The 23,279-nt window shown below is 51.4% G+C and overlaps 10 protein-coding genes across 10 annotated transcripts; 4 read left to right on the forward strand and 6 right to left on the reverse strand.

Moving 5' to 3' along the window:
- Positions 1-136: 136 nt before the first annotated feature.
- N7489_008701 (DASH complex subunit ASK1) lies at positions 137-1,622 on the forward strand (the record flags this gene model as incomplete). Its single annotated transcript, XM_056714451.1, has 4 exons — positions 137-227; positions 290-396; positions 446-1,421; positions 1,486-1,622. 4 exons carry the CDS (start codon positions 137-139, stop codon positions 1,620-1,622), a joined length of 1,311 nt encoding a protein of 436 aa, XP_056562073.1.
- A 478-nt stretch (positions 1,623-2,100) lies between these two features.
- On the reverse strand, positions 2,101-2,994 carry N7489_008702 (HIG1 domain-containing protein; the record flags this gene model as incomplete). Its single annotated transcript, XM_056714452.1, has 2 exons — positions 2,101-2,887; positions 2,954-2,994. 2 exons carry the CDS (start codon positions 2,992-2,994, stop codon positions 2,101-2,103), a joined length of 828 nt encoding a protein of 275 aa, XP_056562074.1.
- Positions 2,995-3,425: 431 nt separating this feature from the next.
- On the reverse strand, positions 3,426-4,926 carry N7489_008703 (transcription factor SPN1; the record flags this gene model as incomplete). Its single annotated transcript, XM_056714453.1, has 4 exons — positions 3,426-3,675; positions 3,726-4,204; positions 4,261-4,343; positions 4,416-4,926. 4 exons carry the CDS (start codon positions 4,924-4,926, stop codon positions 3,426-3,428), a joined length of 1,323 nt encoding a protein of 440 aa, XP_056562075.1.
- A 431-nt stretch (positions 4,927-5,357) lies between these two features.
- N7489_008704 (uncharacterized protein) lies at positions 5,358-5,863 on the forward strand (the record flags this gene model as incomplete). Its single annotated transcript, XM_056714454.1, has 4 exons — positions 5,358-5,370; positions 5,436-5,467; positions 5,527-5,593; positions 5,700-5,863. The coding sequence occupies 4 exons, from the start codon at positions 5,358-5,360 to the stop codon at positions 5,735-5,737; spliced, it is 150 nt and encodes a 49-aa protein (XP_056562076.1). The 3' UTR covers positions 5,738-5,863.
- Positions 5,864-6,591: 728 nt separating this feature from the next.
- On the reverse strand, positions 6,592-8,017 carry N7489_008705 (putative nucleoporin; the record flags this gene model as incomplete). The annotated part of the gene is made up of 4 exons (XM_056714455.1): positions 6,592-6,690; positions 6,753-7,088; positions 7,138-7,403; positions 7,459-8,017. The coding sequence occupies 4 exons, from the start codon at positions 8,015-8,017 to the stop codon at positions 6,592-6,594; spliced, it is 1,260 nt and encodes a 419-aa protein (XP_056562077.1).
- Positions 8,018-8,589: 572 nt separating this feature from the next.
- Positions 8,590-9,310, forward strand: N7489_008706 (coiled-coil-helix-coiled-coil-helix domain-containing protein; the record flags this gene model as incomplete). The annotated part of the gene is made up of 4 exons (XM_056714456.1): positions 8,590-8,609; positions 8,687-8,914; positions 8,972-9,104; positions 9,212-9,310. 4 exons carry the CDS (start codon positions 8,590-8,592, stop codon positions 9,308-9,310), a joined length of 480 nt encoding a protein of 159 aa, XP_056562078.1.
- Positions 9,311-10,782: 1,472 nt separating this feature from the next.
- Positions 10,783-12,506, forward strand: N7489_008707 (glycoside hydrolase family 71 protein; the record flags this gene model as incomplete). The annotated part of the gene is made up of 2 exons (XM_056714457.1): positions 10,783-10,818; positions 10,887-12,506. The coding sequence occupies 2 exons, from the start codon at positions 10,783-10,785 to the stop codon at positions 12,504-12,506; spliced, it is 1,656 nt and encodes a 551-aa protein (XP_056562079.1).
- Positions 12,507-13,182: 676 nt separating this feature from the next.
- Positions 13,183-14,613, reverse strand: N7489_008708 (acyl-CoA-binding domain-containing protein; the record flags this gene model as incomplete). The annotated part of the gene is made up of 4 exons (XM_056714458.1): positions 13,183-14,218; positions 14,283-14,355; positions 14,422-14,535; positions 14,598-14,613. The coding sequence occupies 4 exons, from the start codon at positions 14,611-14,613 to the stop codon at positions 13,183-13,185; spliced, it is 1,239 nt and encodes a 412-aa protein (XP_056562080.1).
- A 499-nt stretch (positions 14,614-15,112) lies between these two features.
- On the reverse strand, positions 15,113-16,687 carry N7489_008709 (putative GABA permease; the record flags this gene model as incomplete). Its single annotated transcript, XM_056714459.1, has 1 exon — positions 15,113-16,687. One exon carries the CDS (start codon positions 16,685-16,687, stop codon positions 15,113-15,115), a length of 1,575 nt encoding a protein of 524 aa, XP_056562081.1.
- A 1,832-nt stretch (positions 16,688-18,519) lies between these two features.
- N7489_008710 (putative jumonji family transcription factor) lies at positions 18,520-22,974 on the reverse strand (the record flags this gene model as incomplete). Its single annotated transcript, XM_056714460.1, has 4 exons — positions 18,520-20,371; positions 20,452-22,416; positions 22,475-22,572; positions 22,693-22,974. 4 exons carry the CDS (start codon positions 22,972-22,974, stop codon positions 18,520-18,522), a joined length of 4,197 nt encoding a protein of 1,398 aa, XP_056562082.1.
- Between the last annotated feature and the right edge of the window lie 305 nt (positions 22,975-23,279).

Raw genomic sequence — 23,279 nt, forward strand, 5'->3', positions numbered from 1 at the left:
CAGATAAGCCCTTATCACCCGCCCTAAATACACACCGCTTTGGGCAAAGTTCCCCGCGCGTCCAAGTGATGGACGTGATTGCAAGCTCCCATCTCTTGACTCGATTGTTGTACAATTGAACTTGAGTGATATCATCATGTCTCGCCAACCTTCGCAGGCCCAACGGCCGTTGTCCCTCACCGAGGAGCTTGAGAAATTGGAGCAGTCCATCACCCTGACAATGCAAGGTAGGTTAAAAAAAGTAAACAAAACAGTCCGGCAGACCGCTCATCGTCATATGTTCATACAGAGATCGACCACAATTTCAGCCAAGCTCATCGGATAGTTACTACGAGTATATTGCCTCTGGTGGAGCAATATACCGAGCATTCCCGAGATGTCTGGGAAGGTTCCAAGGTCAGCGCCACCAGATACAGCTGTAGACAGCTTTGTTGACTCCCTTTAGTTTTGGAAGCAATTCTTCGAAGCGAGCGCCAACGTATCTCTATCTGGCTATGAAGAACGAAACACGGATGAAGAAACGATGCAGGACCCGACAGCCACGGAGGAAGAATCCACCGACATAACCCAGAGCACCAACCTCGACGAGACCACGTCCCACGAGACGCCCTCTTACCAGCACCATGAAACACCCCGCCGCGACCAGGCAGATGACCTCGATCTAACAGATCTCGCGATCTCTTCCCACAGCACTCCGCGTGCTCCAGGCCACCACCAGCAGGCCGAGGACGATATGACAACATCCTCAATGGAGTATTCGTCCTCTTACGAGAACCTAAGAAGACAAGTCAACGAATCCGAACCACCATTCGACCTCCCAGACTCCTCGACCCTCCCATCCACTCCAGGCCGCCAACCCTTCTTCCCACGCGGCGTCTCCGCCACAACCCCGATGTCCTCACCGTTCCTCCCACCCGCATCGCAGCCATCCACCCAAGACCGTCGATACCAGAAGACTTCGGACCCAGTACTGCACCAAATGCTCGACAAGACATACCGAGTGCAAGCCACGCCGCTCGGGAAGGGATTCCGCAATGTGGGCGGCGGCACGAACACTCGACCAAAGTTCACTGTCACGCCAAAGCCAGCCGAGTCTACCTCCAAGTATGGATACGAGGACTCCCCGATTTCCAGCCCGGAGCCGGAAGCACCACAGCTGCACTCGGAGATTTTTTCGTCCCCCATCAAAGGCATTAATGACACCCCCGGCACGAACCGCAAGCGACGGACTAGCAGCAATCGCATGCACGGTATTCCCAGGCCTGGCATGAGTGTTTTGACACCTGCTAAGAAGTCTGCGGGTAAATCGGCTATGTGGGATAGCGACGATGATCTGGATTACGACGATGAGGATCTTGGGCCGAGTCCTCCCAAGACAATGCAGTTCCACATCCCGCAGAGCCGGTTGATGAGGACGCCCGGTAAGATTTGTTCACTTGGTTCTCTTTTGATACTATACTGATACTGACTTCCGTCGCCTTTTAGCAAGAGAGGCTTCTAAGCGCATCGTGACCGATTTGCTGGCTACAGCTGGAGCTGGAGACATTACAGATGACTTTGGTGACGACCAAAGTCCAAGTGTGATCCGCCGCATGGAGCACCTGGAAGATGAAACCTTCTAAGTCGACAACCAAAGAAATAACGCTGGCTATAGGTTCTTATCATTGATTTGGCGTTTCATTTTCATGTCCATCTTCTGCTACATTAGACCGCAAATACCCGTGAATATTACTATGACGTCATTACCGTCGAAAACCAACTTTTTTTGTTTTTTTGGGAATTCCATTAGAGAGTGGAGGAGATATAGAGGACACTGCTTATAGAATTATCGTACACGTGGACACAGTAGAACAAATGTCACTTTTCAAAACTGGGAGGACCCTTGAGACATGAACATGAAGACAAACGCTTAAGAAATCGTAGGATATGTACGGGCGATGAAAGCCAAGCAATCTCATCGGCCCCTCCCTTCTATCATTGTCATCCAACAGAGATTCCAGGCTCTCGAGAGGAAGTAGAACGAAAGTGAGCAGCGATGTCTGCACTTGACCTTCATCAATGGCGGTTATGGAGGATGAACAAGAAGCAAGAGAGCTATATCTAGGAGCTCTTCTTGGTCTTGGACTCAGTGTCGTTCGTCTCCGTCTTGGAGTCCTTTTCGTTATCACTCTCCTCAGACTTCTCCTCCTTCCCTTCAGCACCAGCAGCCTGCTGCTTCTGATTATCATAGAGAGACTGATGCTTGGAGCTCAAGCGCTCCTCCTCAGCAGCAACCATATCCTTCCAGAGATCACCCTCGTTAGGCTTAGCACCCTGGTGGACAGGCTGCTCATCAGAAACATCCTCAACCTTATCCTTAGCCGCGGCCGCGGCCTTCTTCTTCGAGTCCAGCAATCCACGACCACGACGCTGGTCCGAGATCTCAAAAGCAGCCGAAGCACACAACACACCCAGCGTCAGACCCTGGGCATAGACACGGGCCTGGACAAGCTTCTGCTGGCCGGTAAGACCGGGGATGCGACTGACCAGCGCGAACGAGCCAACCATCGAGGCAACCCAGGTGGCGGTGATGATCTTGTATTTCTCGCGGCGGGCGAAGGCAGCGGCGCGGTCGGTGAAGCTGAGACCGCGCATCTCCTCGGCGCGGAGGCGCTCTTCACGGTTCTCGTACCATTGGTATGCGGCGTTCTGCTCGTTCTCGTACTCGCGTGAGGCGTGGTCGGCTGCGATGATACCCGTGAAAGTACCGGAGGATGTCACCAGGAAGGATTTCATGGGCACCGTTAGGTTGCGGATTGTGTGGTAGCGACGTGACGCAAGTAGGACACCTGCTACGCCGCCGGCAAGACCGAGGAGGCCGCCGACTGTGCCGCCTTTGAGGACAGACCTTTCGGGATTTGTTTCGTCAGTATGGGCTGATCAATAGTCGTTGGAGGGTGTGAGGGTTTAGTACCTGTAGTGGGCTTCTTCCTGTTCTTTAGTGAGTAACTTCATTGTGTAAAGTAGTGTATTCTGTAAATTGGAATGGAAGAAGAGGGTGGAATGTCCAATATAAAACCAAAAAACCAAAGGCCGGATCGCATGACGTGGGAGCCGCGGGATCTGCTCTTTTTCCGGCGTTGCGCCCCGGCCATTACTCGGTCTTGCACGGAACTGGCTTGCCGACTTGATTTTGGGCTTTTTCTCTATAGATCACTGGCATATTTGAAAATTAATTGGATTTTTACTTTGATTTACTTTGATTCGTTTCCATAGGAGTTTCAATGGACGAAGTCTCTTGCTTATTCCACTCGGAATGCGAACGTTGACACACTCCCAGATCCCTATTCAATCCCCGATTGATCCCGAAACGCCCAAACACCGCAAAATTATCTCACATAATGGAACTGGCCCATGCCATTTTGAAAAAGAATTTACAGCCGAATCTAGCGACGAGACGCCTTGCGTGCCGCAGCCTGGCGGGCTTGCATCTTGCGGAAACGGTCCTCGCCGCTGGAACCCAAGGGGCGCGCAAACTGAGCCTCGCGCACAGTTGTCTGGCGCGGGACCACAGTATAGCTGACGTTGGTACGATCGACACGAGCACGGTTGAGGAGACGGGGAGGGAGCATCGCGCGGGCGCGGGCTTCGGCTTCGAGCTCCTCGGCGGTGGGAGGAGCGCGCCTGACAACTTTCCTATAGGGGTGTTAGTGGGTGATAGGGCGGCGGTGCAGCAGTGAACATACGTAGGATCATAATCAGCCTCTTGGTAGACCCGCTTCGAATAATCGTCGCTGCGCTGGAGGATTGGTCGTGTCCACTCTGCCAGCAACTTCTCTGCCATTTCCTTGATGCGACGCTCGGTGCGCTTGCTCTTGGTGTAGAAGACAACCACTTTTCCAATACCACTGGCAATCAAAGCATCCTTGTTGATAGGAAGCTTGGTAATGGCGGTCAGTAAGTCGCGCTGAATGTTGTAGGCGGGCATCGACCCATCGTCCAGAGGCTCGAGGAAGAACCGAACAGCTTCCAATAGGTTAATCTCTGGGTCGACCAAGGCGCTGGTGTACTGGTTGCGATTGAGGAGCATGATGACTTCGGGGAGGAGCTTGAGCTTGTGCATAGCTGGTTTGCCTTCTTGGCGGTTGATCGCATCCATTTGCGCGGCGTGGGTCATGCGCTTGCGCATATCCTCGATTTCAGCATCTGCCATAGATTCCAGATCCTAATAGTACAGTCAGTAATCATAGGTGAGTGCGTGTCACCAGACGCAACACATACGATGCCATCCTGCTTGCGGAAACGTCTCTTTGCCGGCTTCTTCATCGCCTCGTCCATAGCACGGTCGAGGGCGCGACGCCGTCCTGATGATTGAATTCCAGTTAGTACAAATGTTGTGAGATGGAAAGCCAGTTGCCAGTAAGAGCAGAACCTACGGGTCTCCGGGTCAAGAGCCTCCTCATCTGTATCGGGCTTATCCTCGCGCTTCTTGCGATCGCGTCGGCGAGAGCCTTCTTCGTCGCCTCCCTCATCAGCTCGACGGCTCTTCTTCTCGCGACGACCTTCCTTTCGGCGCGGACGACTTTCGCCATCCTCAGTGCGCTTGCGCTTGTGACGACCAATGAGTTTCAAGTTATCTTCATCAATAGCAAGTTGTGGGCGATCCTCGACGTCAACATTCTCTGGGTCGAAGTTGTCGAATTGTGCCTCGTCAACCTCGGACAGGATAGACTCATCGTCTGAAATCTTGTCGTCATCAACTTCGTCGTCCTCGCCGTGTAGCTCATCATCAACATTCTCCGTGACTTCCTTGTCCTCAGCAGTAGGTTCAGCCAAGTTCTCGCCCTCGTTGCCGTCACCAGCAACCGGGGTTGCGACTTGCTCGGGGACTTCGGGTTCGGGAGAGGCGGCGGGCGAAGCAGCCTTGCGGTCCGGTGAAGCAGACATGGTGGCTCAGATGACAGCAAATGCAAACGGATAGATCAAGAGCAAATATTCAAAGGTGCAGAGATCGGTTAGGGGGAGTATCGCGAACAAGTCACGGTACGTTATCTGCCCAAGTGATCCCGACGCCTCTCCGCAAAGTCGATCGCTGCTCTGCGGATTCGAGCAAGGCAGATAAGATGTTGAGGTAGAAATTAGAAAAAGAAGCTCAGCACAAGCTTCTCATAAAATTAAGTCGACAGAATGCAAGCGGATAGAGAGAGGGGGAGGTAGTGAAGGCAAAACCTCAAGTGAAGGAGAGCGGTGGTCTGTGCTCCCGTGATTTATTTCTCCAGTCCGACTTCCAAGGTTGGGAACATCCTCGCAACATTCAACTCTCACAACATCTACTATCTGAGCTCTCTTTCCCTCATTAATCCTTCATCACATTCAAAATGTTTGCCCCAGGTATGATCCCAATCCCATGCCTCTTGGCGCCTTCGAACTCGAGCTGACAATATAATTCTGTTAAGGCCAAGAACAGATCTCCAAGGAAGAGATTAAGGTCAGCTTCACGCCATGACCTCTGCGCCAAGTGACATCTGATACTAACATATTTTACAGGCTGGTGAGATTGAGGCCAGCCAGACCGTCCAGATGGCTATTGCTGGCGGTTTCCTCCTCTACCTGTGTAAGTCGAGTATCTGGTCCACAAAGCCTCGAAAGAGCAGACAACTCGAGACGAGTCAGAGAAGAGCTCAGTGGATTGAAAGCTAACGTTGCCATCCAACACATAGCCCCCTTCGCCGTTGACTTCGTCCGCAAGTTCCTTTAAGCCGGTTGACCCGTCTTCCGCTCTCTTTCTTGCCCTTCCCGGACTGTAATCGATGAATCGCTGGTTATGATTTCGCGATGACATGCAGGAGAACTGGATAATTGATTTTTTTTCCCCTGTCATAACTTCTTTTCCAGCCAAAATTGGACAGGATTGAGCATGGGCGCCTAACCTATGGAAAGCTCTTGAAGCTCATCTATTGTACCTTTTGGGTCTGCTGGGTAGTGTCAGTAGGGTGATGTATTATTATTGTGCATATGCTTGTTGTCATTGGTGTTTTGTGAGATATAGAACAAATCAAAATTTGAAATTGCAATAAATCAGTCAGTATCAGGGTCATGCCACCTGGGCAGGTTGTGATAAAGTAATGGGCCAACATGGCAGAGCAGAGTAGTTAATGATATATTAAGAGATAGCTTATCCAGAAATAGTAGTAAACATACTACGTACAACAGGGAAAGCAGGGGCTATCAATTTGAACCAGCCTCAACAGTAAGGCTCTAGAAAGAAGGGTGAAAGCAGAATAACTGAATGCCCGGAATAGCGAATGTAGTGATCCAAGGGCGAAGTCAGTTATATCCAAGTACGTGTATGTACATAGCCTCGTTATCATACATAGAGGACATTGATGGATAGTACATGTAGTTAGTACGACTTGGCGAGCAAATCCACTCATTAAAGACACACAAAGTGGAATGTTCAGCAAAGAAATTTGTATTCAGATATGCATTACAATGGCCTGAACCCCAAGAACGCCAGTACCCCGTGACCGTAGACATTAAGTCCAAACATATGAGGAAATGTGAGAGATTGAGATTCGAAATAGCACACAGAAAGTTATAGAGCAAATGCCCTCAATTCCCAATTGCTTTCTCCACCTCGTTGAAGTCGTTCTTGATGGACTCCATCTCCTTCTGGAGATGCTGGATCTGAGAGTGGTAATCATCCAGAATCTGGAGGATATGGTTAGCGATCTCTTCCGGTAGTGAGACTTTATCAGTGCCAAGTAACAAACCTTCTTTGCTGTCTTCAATGTCTGTTCATCAATGTCATCCTCCGCTTGTGTCACATTTACTCCAGCACGATCCATCTCCGCTTGCAGTCGCTTGGAGTGCTCGTGGATGGCCAACATGCGGGCCCAAATTTCTTCAGCGCGGCCATTGAGAGACGGGTCGAAAACGGCACGTTCCAACTCAACAAGCTTCTTCTTCAACTCTTCCTCTGCTTCGTCCATGGCATACCCTCTGTTGCGAAGGATCTGCGTCTTAGCAGCAAGGGAGAGACATCGTTTGCTCAGGATAATGTGCTTCCGCCGGCAGTCAGCGATCTTGACGGAAAGGTTGAGATCGTGCTTCGAGAGAAGTCCGGTCAAGCAATTGTTGATCTCGTGCAGGCGCGACTGCATCATGGTGAGGAAGTCCCTTTGCCGCTGCGCGCTTACCGAGGTCCCAGAAGCCCTTTACGAGCACAGGGACATATCCTGGACCTGGTCGCTTGCGCAAAGCCTCCTCCCATTTTGACTCGTCGTCCTCGGGGCCCGGTTGGTAGAAAGGTGCGGCCTCCTCGCCGACATTGTTGTACAGGTAGGCTCGGAAGGGGGAGGTTTGGCTGGGAGGATCCCACTTATCCTTGATTATGGCCACTTGCATAGGGACAGTTCGGTGCACTAGAAAGCGGTCTTGTCAGTAAGACTCCGTAGTAAGATTACACAGTAGACTCACCCCCAGTAATAGCACGGCCGGGGGACCAGAGGCTTGACGACAGAGAAGGCTGCTGCTGCTGGGGCTGTGGCGTTGTCATCGTGTTTTGGCCGAATTGCGATTGCTGCGGTTGCTGCTGGCCCAAGGCATTTGTTTGTTGTTGAGTGTTGGAACCGAGACCCCCAAGTCCTCCTAACGCAGTGGCTGGTTGTTGTGTTTGCTGCTGGCCTCCGAAGAGGCTACCTTGCGGTTTCTGTAGCGAGGACCCGAATGCGCTTCCTTGCTGTTGCTGCTGCGGCTGCCCAAAAGCACTTGAGCCGACGGTATTCTTGGGGTCTTGTGGATTTCCGAATAGCGATCCTGACGGTTTCTGGGGTGCGGCACTTGTGCCGAACGCACTTCCGCCAAATGCACCGGTTGCTCCCGTTCCTGCCGCTGCTGGCTGCTGGGTCTGCCCGCCGAACAGTGTGCCAGTGCTGGGCTGGGTTGTTGCCGGGGCGCCAAAGGGAGAGGGTTTCGATGCTGTGTTGCCGAACAGCGAGGTGTTGGCCTGGGGCTGGGTTCCACCAAAGAGAGACATGATGGGCGATCAAAAAAAAGGCACAAAAAAACCACGATAAAGATAGAGCGCGTCAATGGGTCAATAAAGCACTGGCGCAGCCAGATTAAGAGCGCTGAAGGGAAATAGAAACAAGTCTAAGGCACATAATCCAGGGACCGGGTGCTGGCAGTGGAAGGAGAGAAAGCTGAGGGGTTCTTCGATGGAGCTCGAAGGCCGAGAAAGATGAGAGCCGGAGCTCGATTTGTTTGTGTCACGTGATGGGCCATTGTTCGCAAACAGCTTGAATACATATCGAAAGGAAGATGTGAATAAGTATTGAATTGAATGGATATATTGTTCAATTATATTGTCCTAATAGCTTTTTACTATTGATATCCCCTATAAACAAAGGCAACAATTCACACACGCTGGCTCCCAATACTGCACCTGGGCAACATGCTATGCTGACCTAAGCACAAACCAACCAGCCAATCACCGACGAGCCAAATTTCATTCCACCGCAACCCGCAGCTCTCGACTATCGATCTCCAAGTCTCGTCTCAATTGCACCTCTTTCCCCTCACAGTCTTTCTGACAAGCCACCCGTCGCCATGGCCCAAAGAGATGCTCGGTATGTATCTTGATTCCAATCGCTTTCTCTTTGTCAAGCTCAATGGGAAACGCTAACCTCTATCCCTCCGCGCACAGCTTCAACCAGACTGTCCTGGTGGACACCACGCCCATGCCCGATCACATTCCCAAGGTGGAGGAGGTCGGTGCCACATCTGCGCCCCTGATGAGTGCAGCCTATTTCATTGGAGACCGCTGCAAGGCCTTCAATGACGACTTCATGAAGTGCAAGGACGAGGCCAATGGCCGCGGGGAGATCGACTGCTTGAAGGAGGGCCGGAAGGTGACGCGCTGTGCCGCTAGCGTGTACGTTGTTTCTGTTGTTTATCTTTGAGTTAGGACGGAGATACTGACCCCTCGCAGCATCAAGGACATCAACACCCACTGCCTCGACCAGTTCAAGGCCCACTGGGAGTGTCTCGAGAACAACAACCACCAACTCTGGGAGTGCCGCCGGGCCGAAATGCAGCTTAACAACTGTGTCTTTGACAAATTGGTACGATATATGCCCTCTTACTTTCGATCGTTTTGATCACCTCGCATCCATGGCATCCGCTATCACCCCAGACTGGATCTAACATGCACTTTTCTCGTTTCTTTTAGGGCTTGAAGAAGACCATCCCTGGCACCCCCGAGGGCCAGGTTCCTGTTCACTTGCGCCCCAAGCAAAAATACGCACAGTACCCCGGTCCCCAGTGGTAAACACTGACCGGTTCACTTTGTCCTCTCTAGACTCGCCTTGATTACACCCTCACCCTTCCCTCTCATAATCTGGGCATCGTCTTTTTCTATATCACTGTTTTATTTGGATGCTCGACCGTAAATCCGGTCTATGTTTGTGTAAATATCTCTTGGCATCATGAATGGTTACATGGTTTTCTGCTCAATCTCCCGATCTCCCTGCCTCACTGTATGGGGCGATATGCTTTCTAACCCATAATGGTTTGCAATGGCATGTTCTCGAGTTGGTAGTAGTACGGACTCAAATGCTGTCCACTGGCTCGAATACCTCCTCGGCTTGGTGCATATGTAGGTAACCATTGCAGTGAATAAGCGAGGCACATTACACTGACATTCCTCGGCGGGGAAAGTTGTATACATTAGTTATTGCTCAGGCTTACCCATGCACCGCAGAGTCTCACCGTGTATATAACATGTCCAGCCATGTTTTCCTTCCGATCTTTGGCTCTGTCCAACTCATCACCACCGTGTATGATGGTTATCGTTATGGGGGCCTGTGGATCTAGCGACCCTCCCCAGCTGGCACCAAGTATTTAATACCACTTTAGGGAGTTCTTGGTAGTATACACGGAGGTAGTGGTGTGTAATATTAAGTTCGGGGTTGGGTATATATATACTAGCGGTTTTACTGGCCGCCAATGCATCTACCACCCTTAACAAATCTATGGATAACATTGCTGAGCATGTCAAGCTCTATAATCCTGATAACGTAGCTTTGGAAGATCTCATCTAATGATATCGTGTCTCTCAAAATACCGATCTGGACTGGACAATTTTCCGGCCTGATACAAGGCTTAGCATCAACCGTTCTGCAGAGTCTGGATTAAAATGACAAATTGTTACATTCTATAATCCGAGGAAGTCCATAATGATCATCATCCTTCACCTGACTCGATTGCAGGGGTTTGGCTTGCTGGTCAATGTGTGTAATTGAGCCCTAATTCCGGCCTTCCGATATACTACCTGGTGTAACTATGCCTTCGAGATAATCCGAAACATATCTACGTACTGTTTTATCGAGATTGAAGAGTCCACTTTTCACAGCATGGGTTAGCGGCGTTAGCTATTGAAGTACATCTGGGGTATTTCAGAATATAGAAAGCCAGTATAGACCCCGAGTATGAAGACCCAAGGCAAGGGGAAAGTACAAAGAGAAAGGCCAAGAGAGGGCAAGAGTACGCTTAGATCCCGATGTACGAATAACGGACCTCCGGCATCTATCTATAGACATCTCGAGAGGGATAGATGCAGGTATCAAACTCTTCACCATATTCTGTGCGTGTGCAACAGGAAAAACTAGTACATAGATAATTTATACAAAAGCCGCTCTTATCTCTCCAACGGCTCTCCCTATTGAAGTGCTACTTACCTCTATAGTCTGAGCCACAAACGCAGGTTGACATGAAGTCGACAATATTCTTGATTCTATCATTATGGAGGAGCGTCCATCACGTCCAAGCAACGGCCGTGTTCGCTCACTTCATGGTAAAGCCTTCCAACTACAATCCATATCTCTGCTAACCTCCACCAACTCCAGGTATACAACTCGGAAAACTTCACAGTGTATGACTGGGAAATCAACATTGCAGAAGCACAAAAGGCCCACATCGACGCCTTTGCCCTAAACATCGCATACAACTTCCCAACCAACAACCGCTCTCTAGCAAACGCATTCACCGCCGCAAACGCCCTAAACTTCCAACTCCTCTTCTCATTCGACTACGTAGGCAACGGCGCCTGGCCAGAAGGCGAAGTGATCGGCCTACTCAGGAAATACGCAAACAACCCAGCCTACTACCAACACGACGGCAAACCCTTCGTCTCCACCTTCGAAGGCTCCTCCAACGCCACAGACTGGGCCACGATCAAAAAGTACGTAGACTGCTTCTTCGTACCGGGCTGGTCCGCCCTAGGCGCAAAGGAAGCCCTCGCCGTCGCCCCAGGCGTTCCAGACGGACTATTCTCCTGGGCCGCGTGGCCCGAAGGCCCAGCCCCGATGGAAACCTACATCGACTCAACGTACATGCAGTGGCTCAAAGACACCGGCGAGCTACCGTACATGATGCCCGTCTCGCCGTGGTTCTACACGAACTTGCCCGGCTACGGCAAGAACTGGATCTGGAACGGCGATAACCTGTGGTACGATCGGTGGCAGCAAGTGATAGCGCTCAAGCCGGACTTTGTGGAGATCATCTCGTGGAACGACTACGGCGAATCGCACTACATTGGCCCGCTGCATGAGGGTGCGTATGCGACTTTCGAGATCGGAAAGGCTAGCTACAACTACGCCTCTGGACATCCCCATGATGGCTGGCGCGATTTCTTGCCTTTCATCATCGATGTCTATAAGGGTGCCAGGGCGAATGTTACTACCGAGGGCGTTACTGCTTGGTTCCGTCAAGCGCCTGGGACGGCTTGTAAAAATGGTGGCACTACGGGTAATACAGAGACACAAGGGCAGGAGGTGTTCCCGCCTACGGAGGTCTTGAAGGATGAGGTGTATTACTCTGCGCTTCTGCGGTCTGCTGTGGATGTGGATGTGTCGGTTGATATTGGTGGTGTTGTGCAAGACGGGAAATGGAAGAATAAACCACATGGTCCAGTGGGTCTTTATCATGGCAGTGTACCGTTCGACGGTAATACTGGACAAGTTGTCGTGACGGTGTCTCGTCGGGGAAAGACCATCGCTGAGATGCGGGGTGCATCGATCTCGGACTCGTGCCTGGAAGATATCCAGAACTGGAATGCCTGGGTTGGCACCGACTTTGCTAATAAGACAACTTCTCGTCGTCCGCCGCCTTCGCCGACTCCAACTGCGGTTTCTGCGGCTTCGGCTCTTTTGGCACTGGGGAGGATTCCGTTTGCCATTATCTTTATGGCCTTACTTGCAAATATGGTGGCTGCGACGGCGACGCCTGTTCAGCATGAGAAATTATTTTTGACTGTCCCGATCTCGGAAGTTTCTCCATCGGTCTATAGTGCAGGTACCGACAATGGCGATCTTGGAAGCCTATATAGCTATGGCACTACCTTTGGGTTATATCCAATCAACGGCTATACCTGCACAACGACAGCGGATGCCCCAGTTACGCCTTTCATCTCAACCGGTGCCACGGCTTTTGCATATGACGCATCTTGGAACTTGGACTGGTCTTGAGAGCAGCAGTAGTATTGGGCTTACGGTGGTAGGTATGTGCGATGGACATCTTGATTATCACTGCATGATATATGTCGAATAATACTGGCGTTATAAGATACGGAGAACCGCATCGATAGATATATCGAAGGTGACCGTTAGTTATTTCCTAAGGCTTTGAATTGTGACCGAATCTATGTAATCCCTAAATGAAAGAGAAGAGCAATATCATGAATAACTGGGCCAAACTCCCATGACTTCTAATAGGGCATATAGATATGCTAAATTATATCAAAACAAAAACAGCAGACATGGTATACATCTTCATCTAAGCTTGAAATCTATGCCTCCACAGAACCATAGCAGCACATCATCTAGACTGGTGCCTGCATCTATCAATAACTCGATATAACTAGCCTGCCACCTTAAGACACAACATGTACCATAGACCCAAGAAAAGAAAAAGACAACAGAAGAAAAGAGGATAGAACCCCGAAACCTGAAATTGAAACCCATATATACTGGACAAAAGAAAAGAGGAATAGACACAAGAAAGTAAACCAAGTGATGTGGGAATAGACAAGGAAGTGCAAGCAATGCCAGGAAAATGCAGCGAAATGAGGTAAAAGAAAAGAAAAGAAAAGAAAGAGGAGAAGATAAATAGACCACAACCACAACCACAGCCTTAAAGCCCCTCCTATGGCAAAATAGGCATATCCACGATCTTCAGGAGCTTCAACTTCCCAAGCCTCACCTTAACCGCTGCCCAGCCCGTCTTAAGTCGATGCTCAACACGACGATCCCCCCTCAAGCGCATCCAGATAAGCAGCATGCCCAGCATAGCAATATCAACCACGATCTGACGCACAGCAACCCAAATCATCCACTTCAACCACGCGAACAGACCAGACCGACGACGCTGCGCAACAGACCGAGCTTCCATCTGCTCACGCACAGCAGCAATCTCAGCCGTCATTTTCGTCAAGGCCTGCTCGACACGGCGGCGCCAGCGACTGTCTTTCCGGGGTTGATCTGAATGGGAATCTCGATGCGGCAGACCATTCCCACTGCTGTCTATACTAATACCCGAAGCAGGATTGCGTCGATGTTTGGGACGGTGATGTGAGGAGACGTCGGTATGTGTATGTGTGTTGGAGACGGAGTTGGTATGATCGGGGTCATCGTCGTCGTGGTCGTCTTGATCTCGTTCTTCGTATAAGCTATCACGAGCTTCCTCGAACTCCTCAGAGTCCTCATCCTCGTCCTCATTATGCCTTCCTCCATCCTCGCTATTTTCAACAGACCCCCTCCGTCGCCGATAATATTCTTCTTCCTCCGGCTGGCTCACAGGACTAAGAACCCGTAATCTCGAATCCCGATCCCGCCGACTGGTATCATCCCGTCGAGCAGGACGGTCGTAGTCCTCCTGCGCCAATCGACTCCCAATACTCCCGTACGCACTGCGCGATAAGGGCGGGACACCGACTGCATTCAGCGGGCTGGAACCGGACGACGAGGCGGCGTTGAACTTGATCTGGTCCCAGACGAACTCGAGCTCCGCGACTAGCTCGCATGCTTCGGGTGTCTGGGAGGCGTATTCGTGCATGGTGTTGATGAGCGTCGAGATGTATCGCCGTTTGGCTTCGGTGCGCGACAAGTCGCGCTGCGCGTACCATGCATCCCTAGTCAAGACATTGTAAGCGTGGTGGTCGGATGCAGAGACGGAGAAGAAGCTGTGTTTCATAGACCGGGCAAGATCCACATCAAGATCTCCTTCCCCGCGCGTTTCGGACATACCATTTCTCGCACTCCGCGTGCACCTCTGGCGTGTTCCCAATCGGTCGATCCATGACTCCCTCCACGTCCCCCTCTGACCGAATATTAGTCCCTCTGGTTCCGGTTTCCCATTGTGTTTCCCGGTGTTGTGGGCACTCACCCATACTCTGTTTATACAAGCCATATAGGGCCAACCGCTCGGCAGCGGGAGGTCGCGCGGTGCCGGTCCGGGGAATCCTCTTAACGGTATTGAGGGCATGAACAAAGACTCGATCTGGGATGGCGGGTGTCAGTGAGATCCAAATGCATGACGCAGGGCGCAATCTGCACACGCACCTACAGAGTCCGACATGACGCGATAAGCGGTCCGGTTTGCCCTGTCTTCATGGGAGCGGGGTTGGGCATCGGCTTGCGCGGGTCCTCATGGGGAGCGTATAAGGCTGGAGATAGGAATTTGGGGATATAGCGATGATTGTTTTTGGCGGAGAGATGCTGGAAGGGTGGTGTTTTGGGGAATTGGGATTGAATGTGGTTCCGATAGGAGATTGGAGATTCCCGAGGTCCCCTGTGGTCTGATTGTGATCTTCCCCGGAATGCTGTCTTCTTTATTTTCCCCAGATTGAAAAGATTTACTCCAATCAAAATGTGGGAAGAAAGCCAGGAGATTATCTGGAGATGGCGTGTGTTGGACCGCGGCTCTCGGCGATCGTCAGGGCACCTGTGATTGTCGGCGAAATTACATTCAAACACTGGAGGATAAGGAGGATAATTGTAGTATAAGTTGAATTGTTTTTTGATATTATTTCTTAAACATACAAATAGCAATATAATATAAAAGAATGTAAAACTCCTTACTCGCTCGGCAACTTCTTCATCGTCTCCAACGGTTTCTCCGCATCCACGGGCGTCCCCGTCATAAGCTCCGTGGCTGCGCGGGCCTCGTCACCACTGATAGGAGGTCCAGTAAAGTGCTTACGCGCATAAACGAAGTACCAAAAGATACTAATACCAGCAAATCCAGCGAAAACAACACTGGCATAGTTCATAGACTCCGGGGTAACAGGCAAGGTAACAGGCATACAGAAGAGAGCGACAGCCAGAACGATCCAGGCAATAGTAACGCAGTTGATGGCGAATCCAAAGCGACCGAGGGAAAACGAGGAACTTTTCACATCACGACGGCCCCGAACCAAAGAAATCAAAATCGGGAGACCGTACGAGGTCGACAGACAGATAGTAGCCACGCCAGTGAAGGAGTTGAACGCAGCCGTGGAACCGAAATAGATCAGTCCCAGCAAGCCATCCACGACCGCCGAGAGCACTACAGCCCACACAGGTACATCCAATTTCTTGTTCACCCGACGCCAGAGCTTGAAGCCCGGAATGGCGCCGTCGCGCGCGAACGCATACGTGCAGCGACTGGCAGCCGTGAGGGACCCGATGCCGGCGAACAGCATGATGCCCAGGACTAGGAAGAGCAAGCCGAAGCCACCGCCCGCTGAACCAGTCACCGTCTTAAAGAGCAGGCCGATCGGCTGGCCGCTGGCTACTTCGCGCAGCATCTGAACGTTGGGCATCACGAATAAAATCGGGATCAGGTAGAACAGACCAGTGATGCCAGCAGCCACCACAGATAACACGATTGCCTTGGGTACCTCGCGGTGTGGGTTCTGCACCTCTTCGCACATGGCAGCGACCATTCCGTAGCCTGTCAGGGTGTATGCTGCCTGCAGCAAACCCACGAAGAATGCCCATCCATCGGGCCAGCCGCTGGTGGAGGCGTCATAGTGGGCGAAGACAAATTTAGCGTCTCGGCGGTTGTCAGCCATTGTCAAGAGCGTGACGAGGATTACGATGACGCTGCCTGCTGTCCAGAAGATGCAGACTTTGTTGATGAGATCGAGATAGCGCGATAAGAAGATGTTGACTAGGGCGCAGAAGAGCATGACTGCCCAGAACATCAATACGGTCTGCCACGCATTGGCAACGAAGGACTCGTCGAAGATGGAGATGGCGCTGAGGATCAGCTGGCCACCGGAGAAGATGATGCTCAGTGTGACGGTCCAATTGCCGACGAGGGTTAGCCATCCGTCGATGAAGGACATCAATGGTGCCCAGCGGCGCGTTGAGAGCATCGCGCTCCAGTAGTACACGCCTCCTGCTGTTGGGTATACGGCGCAGATCTCGGCGAGAGAGGCGGCGATAGCAATTGAGATCAGAGAAACGAAGACCCAACCCCAGATTATGGTGACGGATAGACCGTCGGCGAGGGTGATGTAGAGAGTTGTGCTCAGTCCGAAGGGGGCTGCCATGATAGCAAAGGATAAGCCGAGGATGCTCAGCATGCTCAGGTTTCGTGGTAATTCACTCTTGTAGCCCATACGGGCCAATGCCTCATCGGCGGAGGCATCCTGGGAATTTCGCATGGTGAATGTATTGGGGAGTCCCGAAGTTACCTGGATAAGTGATACCTTTAGGTATATTATATCTAAGACAGGCTTAACCCCGCATGGAAGACATGGCGCGGTCCGGGACCGCGCACTAACAAGGTTTTGATGAGGCGAAAAGGGATTATCCGAATTGAACGAATGACATTCTTCTACGGAATAGGCTTATCATTGTTTTATATCTCGAGGTACTACTGACTGGGCGAAAGATCTTGTGACCTAATAGTATAATACGATAAGACACGGCATTTTGACCCACTTGAGATTCCCCTATTCACTTGATCATTATCTCGGATATCAAAGGAAGACATTAAAATAGTATTCAGTCTATATCACGTGGGAATGGCAGGGGATACCTGCCATTGAGTTCTTGAGTTCAAGATCAGCCTGCATCAGATCCCTTGACGGAAACATGCGGAGTACACTATGAAGTAAGGAGTAGCATATCTAACTTACGGAATACTTAGCCGAAGACATAAGTACCTACATATGTAATTAAATGCCTCTAATAACGGAGTACATACATCTGAGCTATGTAATCTCATTATAACCAACCCAAGACACCGCTACATAACATAAGGCAGAGATCCCCAGTAGGAACCGAACACGTTTGACATCATAAGATCTGCAGCGGGGTTCCGTGCCAAACTATATATTACATATATTGTAGTGAACACTGTAGCCATGAGCGCGGCAAGATCAAGAACCCTAATGGGAAGAGAACAACATTATTTACAGGACAGCCAATACTCCCTACATGTCCTCTGTACACGGCTCGTTAACGAATTGACCACACCTTACTCTGTATATGGCCTACCAATCTACGAGGAAAGCTAAGTTTGCAAATGCGGGGGCTGGGTTGAGGATACGGGTTGGTGCTGTGGGGGTGAGTGGACACTTGAAAATCCAACACAGATTTGGCTGAAGAGGGAAGTGGTGGCTGGGTCTCAAGGAGAATACTTAGGAACACGAGAAACCTACTTAGGTTACGGAGTACTCAAATACGGTCTACACTCGAGAATAATATTTGAATGATTCATTGCACACATACATCAAGGTCACGCGAGGTGACGGCTGCCACATCAGGAACATGCTGCGAAGACTCCACCGATGATCCAGGGAGACCGAGCAATCGATGAGCGCCAGGATGGATATATCAACAGGGAAGGGTGGGGGGATTAGATCAAAGGTGAAATCCAGGTCCACACCCTTCCTTCGGAATTTGTAGGGCAGGGTAAAGGGGGGTATCAAAGGTGTAAAGCACAAATGTCATCCAGTGATCTCGCTGGGGTGAAGAAAAGGAATTTTTTTCTTGTTTGATGAGATATCTAATAGAACAAAGGGGGAGATCAGTGGGGGAGGGGGAGGGGGATGGGGAAGAGTATGGGCGAAAGTAGGCCGTAAGTGTTGAAAGAGGCGAGAGAGAAAGATGGTGATGGGAAAAGGCTGGATTTTTTCGGCCGCAAAGGAACCGTGCAAGTTGAACTCCGTCTATATGACCATGCAAGTAGTCAAGTAGGTCAGTCGGGCCGCCTTTTCCGAGAAGTCGCGCCTTGGAAAATAATGATCGAAAAGAAATGAAAATGCGCTGAGTCGTGACCAGCCAGCTAGTGCCAACTCCAAATCGTAAAAGAAACATGACCGTGGTGATGGAACGATCGTCAATCGAGGTCGGATGAAAAATCAAGAAAACGCCCATTCATGCAGTGTCGTCAGTCTGGTGAAGTCGTTACATGAAATGCAAGTACAGTCGCAGAGGCAAACGCGAGTTAGAAAGGTCAGGAAGGTGACGAGGCCAGTGACGAGACCATCTATGGACTTAGTCCAAGGTCATCATTCATGTCGGGCCCAAAGCCTGCCATATCGACGGAGTGCAAGGATCCAGGCCCCTTGCCCAGGGAGATGTCGGAGGATGCATAGTCATGTTTGAGTCGGTCGTGTGGTCCGAAGAGATGTGGTCCGAAGAATGGTCGGTTCTCGTCATTGGGAGTGTTGCCATCCCCGCCGACCCACGGCCCGTTCTGCCAGAAGCGGGTATTCGCTTGCTGATCTCCGAACAAATCGTGATGGTCGGGATGAGGGTCTGGGCCATGGATGGGGAACTCATTCGGCGACTGGAATCGTAGATGCGACCGACCGAAACTGGAGCATGGAGAATCTGCGTGGAGCGGCATGTCTAGACCGGAGAGAAGGGGAGGATCCTCCACCGGGGTGATATCAATTGTCGGATTTTCCGTTTGCTTTGCCAGAGCCGCCGACAGCCGGAGATTTGATGATGAACTTTGCCGGCTGTGACTAGCCGACCGCTCAATTGCACGCTGCACGAAGCTACCACAGGTCTTCAGTATTTTTTCTTGATGCTCCTGTGGAAGACTGTTGAAGTAATCGTTCGCCAGTGATGGCTTGGGCGGGTCATCTGCCGCAGGAACCAAACCGTAGGTAGTCTTGGCATATTCAGAGAGACCTGACGGCATGTTGTAAGGAGACTGATAGACATTGGGTGCCAGCGACCGCTGCTGATCAAGGTAGGCATATTTTCCAGGCATCTTAGCAGCGGCCACACTACCTCGATCAACCGTCTCCTGCTTGATACCCTCCGACTCCTTCTTCTGAATTACATCCAGTCGCTCCCGGTGGCTGACCAGCGAGAACCGGAGCATTTGAAGGAGTCGAGTGACCTCCTCCGATCGCATGTTCAGAGTCTGAGGCGGCAGCAAGGTCCCATCCGCAGCCCGAGGTTGAACCCGTTGCTGAGCCATGGCCAGCTCCAGCTTCTCGAGGCCATTGGCGGGTGGTATTGAGCCCATCGGACCCAACAGGGTCTCTACCACCAATTCGGGGCTGACGATAGTGTATCCGGCAAAAACATTGGCGTGGTCGGTAATCTGTGCTAGCCGCCGACGAGCAATGAGTTCTCGGACATTGGCAAAAGTATTGGTGGATGGGAGGTGATGCTGCTGCTGAGCGTGCGACTTGACGACCGAAGGATAGGGGGCATGACGTGCAGACTGATTGGGTAGGGTTCGAAAGGCCGACGGCATCGCAGGAGCACCAGCAGCAGCACCGGCAACAGGGACAGAAGGAGGGGGAGGGGCGAGGTGCAAGGCAGAAGAGGGCGGTCGGGATTGTAGGTGAGGGGTGTTGACATTCGGGTGAGAGTAAATATTTTGCTGGTTCTGCTGATTTGGCTGGTTCAGGTTTCGCTGGTAGGGAGGGGCAGGGGCGGTGGCAGCATAATGAAAGTGGTGGGGTGAGATATTCGATGCACGAGCGCTGACACTCATGCCAAGCGACTTGACGCTGTCCAGGAAATTGGCCCGAGGGTTGTGGATGGACACGCTAGGGTTGTGCGTATACTGTGCCCTACTTTCGGTGGACTGCATGCCCAAATAATACCACATCTGCTCACCCTGAAGGTTGACCGTACTGAGTGGGGCGAATTGGTTCCTAGTCCCATCCACTGTTTCGAATTCGGCCCACTGATAGGGAGATCGTGAATCACCGAATGCACTACCTGCCGCCGGTACCGCTGATTCTAACTCTTTTCGCTGTTCGGGTTTTCGCGCTAGGTGGGCTGGGAGGGGTTGGATTCCTAGTGCGAGGGGTGTGAAATTGCTCTTGCGAACAACGAGCATCCAGCGATAAGGCATTTCAATCACATCCCTGTAGATTTGTTAGTGGGAGGGGATAAAAAATAGAGGGATTATTTTTTTTTGGAAAGAAAAAAAAAAAAAACAACTTACCCTCTTGGGAGCACCTTGAGCAAAAGACTCCGCTCCGAGGGCCGATTTTCAAGAACAATGGCGCCATTAATCTCCTTGTCGGCTTGGAATTGGATCAAATTCCCTTGCACCAAACGACGAGCCGATTCGATTACCCGACGGTCCACATCGGATGATTCACCCAGGACTCCATTGGGTCGCTTCTGACGATGGAATTTGCATTTCAAGTCCACACTCGGAACTGAGTATTGAGTACCATCATCGGCAATCACAGCAATCGCACCGTGTTCAACTTGAACACCTGCCAAAAGGGCGCAGGTTGCATGATAAGCGCGCGTGCATTTTCCGAAGTTACACTGGAAGCAGGCACCGCGGACTTCGCGGCAAAAGAGACATTTTAGGCCCAGGCGAGCCTTGGGGATCTTGTCAATGTCACACACAACTTCCGTACCAGACGCGTCACGGAGAATCGTGGTCTCTTCAATGAATGCGGCACACCGTCTATGCGCATGCCCTTTACCATCTTCGGTCGGAAGAAGGTCCTCATAGTCCAGATTGTTAGGGCATAGCAAACACGGGAGCTTCCGTGGTCCTTCGGGGTGGAGTTTGGGTCGTTTGGTGTTCGGCCCGTCATCCGGATTCTTCCGCTTTCGGCCACGAGTGGACGTCTTCTCGGGCACACTACGTGGTGGTGTAAGAAGATCTGAAGCACCTTCGAATCCATCAAATTCGCTTTCGAATCCACCATAGTACTCAGGTGTGCTCTCGCCACGTAGCTTGCGTTCAATCTCGTCCACATCGATCCAGACACTGTCTGCTTCGCAGTTGCACTTTTTAGCGATACGAGCATAGTCTAACCATTGCTCGGTCGCGAAGTTGACTGACTCGGCGCAATTGTATCCGATGTTATATCCAGAGTGGTATCCGTAAGGGAACGTAATGACGAACTCGCCCTCGTAATGAACCAATCGGTTAACGGTGATCCCGTATTGTGATTTGAGAAGGCTAGGCGAGACGAGATAGGTCTTGTGCCGAAGGAATTGATCGCAGTTCTTCGCATCGCTCGACCAGATGCTGCGCATGGCCTGTTCAAAGCGAGGTGCATCTTCTTGGGAGATGCTGTACCACTGCTTGGGGGCACCGAAGTGGATGTAGTTGATGCTGTACAGGTCTACATCCTCGAGATGCCAAGCAAAGGTAGCCTTCCACATGCCCATGTAGAGATAAGCGGTATTGACGCCGGGAACTTTCTGTCCTAGAACGTCAAGCAGATTAGGCAATTTGGCGACATTCCAGGTTTCCGTAGAATCTTCGAAGAGTGAACCGGGCATGTCGGCTCCGTACATCGGGTTGTTATACATGAGCGACTTCCAGTAATTAGTCTCAAGCTCCTCGCATCTTTCTGCGGTGTAATCTTCATGATCGTGGATCCTGTAATCAAATCCTGTGTATGCCTCCTCGTCGACTTGATCCGTAGCATCGCCTCGGTTGTTCTTTCGGCGTGAGGTCACGGACTTGGGCTGTCGTCCCTTTGGCTTTGTGGTAGGTAGGGACTCGCCTTCACTCAAGTCCTCGGTCTTGGGCTGCACGGGGTTGGTCTCAGGTGACACAGGCGTCGGAGGACCCTCCAGTCTGGACTTTTCAGCGTCATCTGCAGGGGGTTCCTCTTTGACCTTGACCTGATTTGCCCGCTTAGGTGGACGGCCAGGCCGGCGCTTCTGACCCTCGGGGCGGGCAGACGGGGGTCGTGGTGTCGGGGCGGCACGGTTAACGCGTTCTTGGTTTCGGCGTCTCTCTCCTCGGCGAGCGGGGGGTTGGTGGCTGCTTTCTTCACATAGACCCTTCCATTGAGGAAGATTGTACGAGCGTTGACGTTCGATGTTGGCTTGGGTGTATGTACCGTGGGATCCGTGGAACTCTTGCATGATGGGGTTCTTCACCCGAATTTTCTTTACTGCCTCGTCCAGCGGTGGAAGAGACTCGGACCTGAAAGAACAACGTCCATGAGCACAGTCATCCGGATCGGTCAGAATTTTATACTCACCATTCTTTCGGAGGAACAACTTTCACGATGCCTGCCTGCATTCCATATTTATCGATTTTGTTGATGAAGCCCTGGAAGTCTCGGAATTGGTCCATTGTCTAAAACCATACCGGTCAGCCTGACTCTAAAAGGTGTAGGCTTCTCTGCCCAGTCTGCCGTAGCAGGCGAAATCTTGAACGCCAAGCCATCGGCAGCCCGGGAATTTGCATGGTACTCACCGGCTTGAAGACAGGAATCTTGCCGCCGCCATAGTAATGATCGGGTTCAATCTCTTCAACTTCCTCGGCCTTCTCCTCCACTTCCTCCTGCTTGATCTTGATTGTATCGGGTACCGGGGCAGATTGGTGGTCAAGCTCGAGGTCAGATAATTCGGAGGGGACGCCTTCAGGCGCTTCCTTCTTGCCGTTGGCACTGTGCGGCGGAGTGATAGAGACGGATTCGACGACAGGTTCGCCTCCGAGAGAGTCGCGCTGCGACTGATCGAGCGCAGTCGCCATCATCGAGGGCAACAAAGGTTGGGGAAACGGTTGATCGGATGGTAGTTGCCGTCGTCGGATAGTGCGACCGCTGATCGACGGCGAGAAGGGAGTATTTCCCAGCGGTCGGGGAAATTGGGAGCAGGTGCTGCGACCGAGCGAAAGGAAGTGCGGTGAGGTTGAGGTCAGAGGGCACCAGTATTGGTGTATGAAGGTTGTTGGTACACTTAAGGAGTGTACGGAGTACAGCGGAGGTAGTCGAAAACGATTGCGATAAGCTTTTCGGATGATTGTTTTTGCCTAAACTGAACGAAAACGCCAGATGTCTT

The sequence above is a fragment of the Penicillium chrysogenum genome (genome assembly GCF_028827035.1).
Source record: "Penicillium chrysogenum strain IBT 35668 chromosome Unknown utg000005l_segment0_segment0, whole genome shotgun sequence".
NCBI lineage: Eukaryota > Fungi > Ascomycota > Eurotiomycetes > Eurotiales > Aspergillaceae > Penicillium > Penicillium chrysogenum.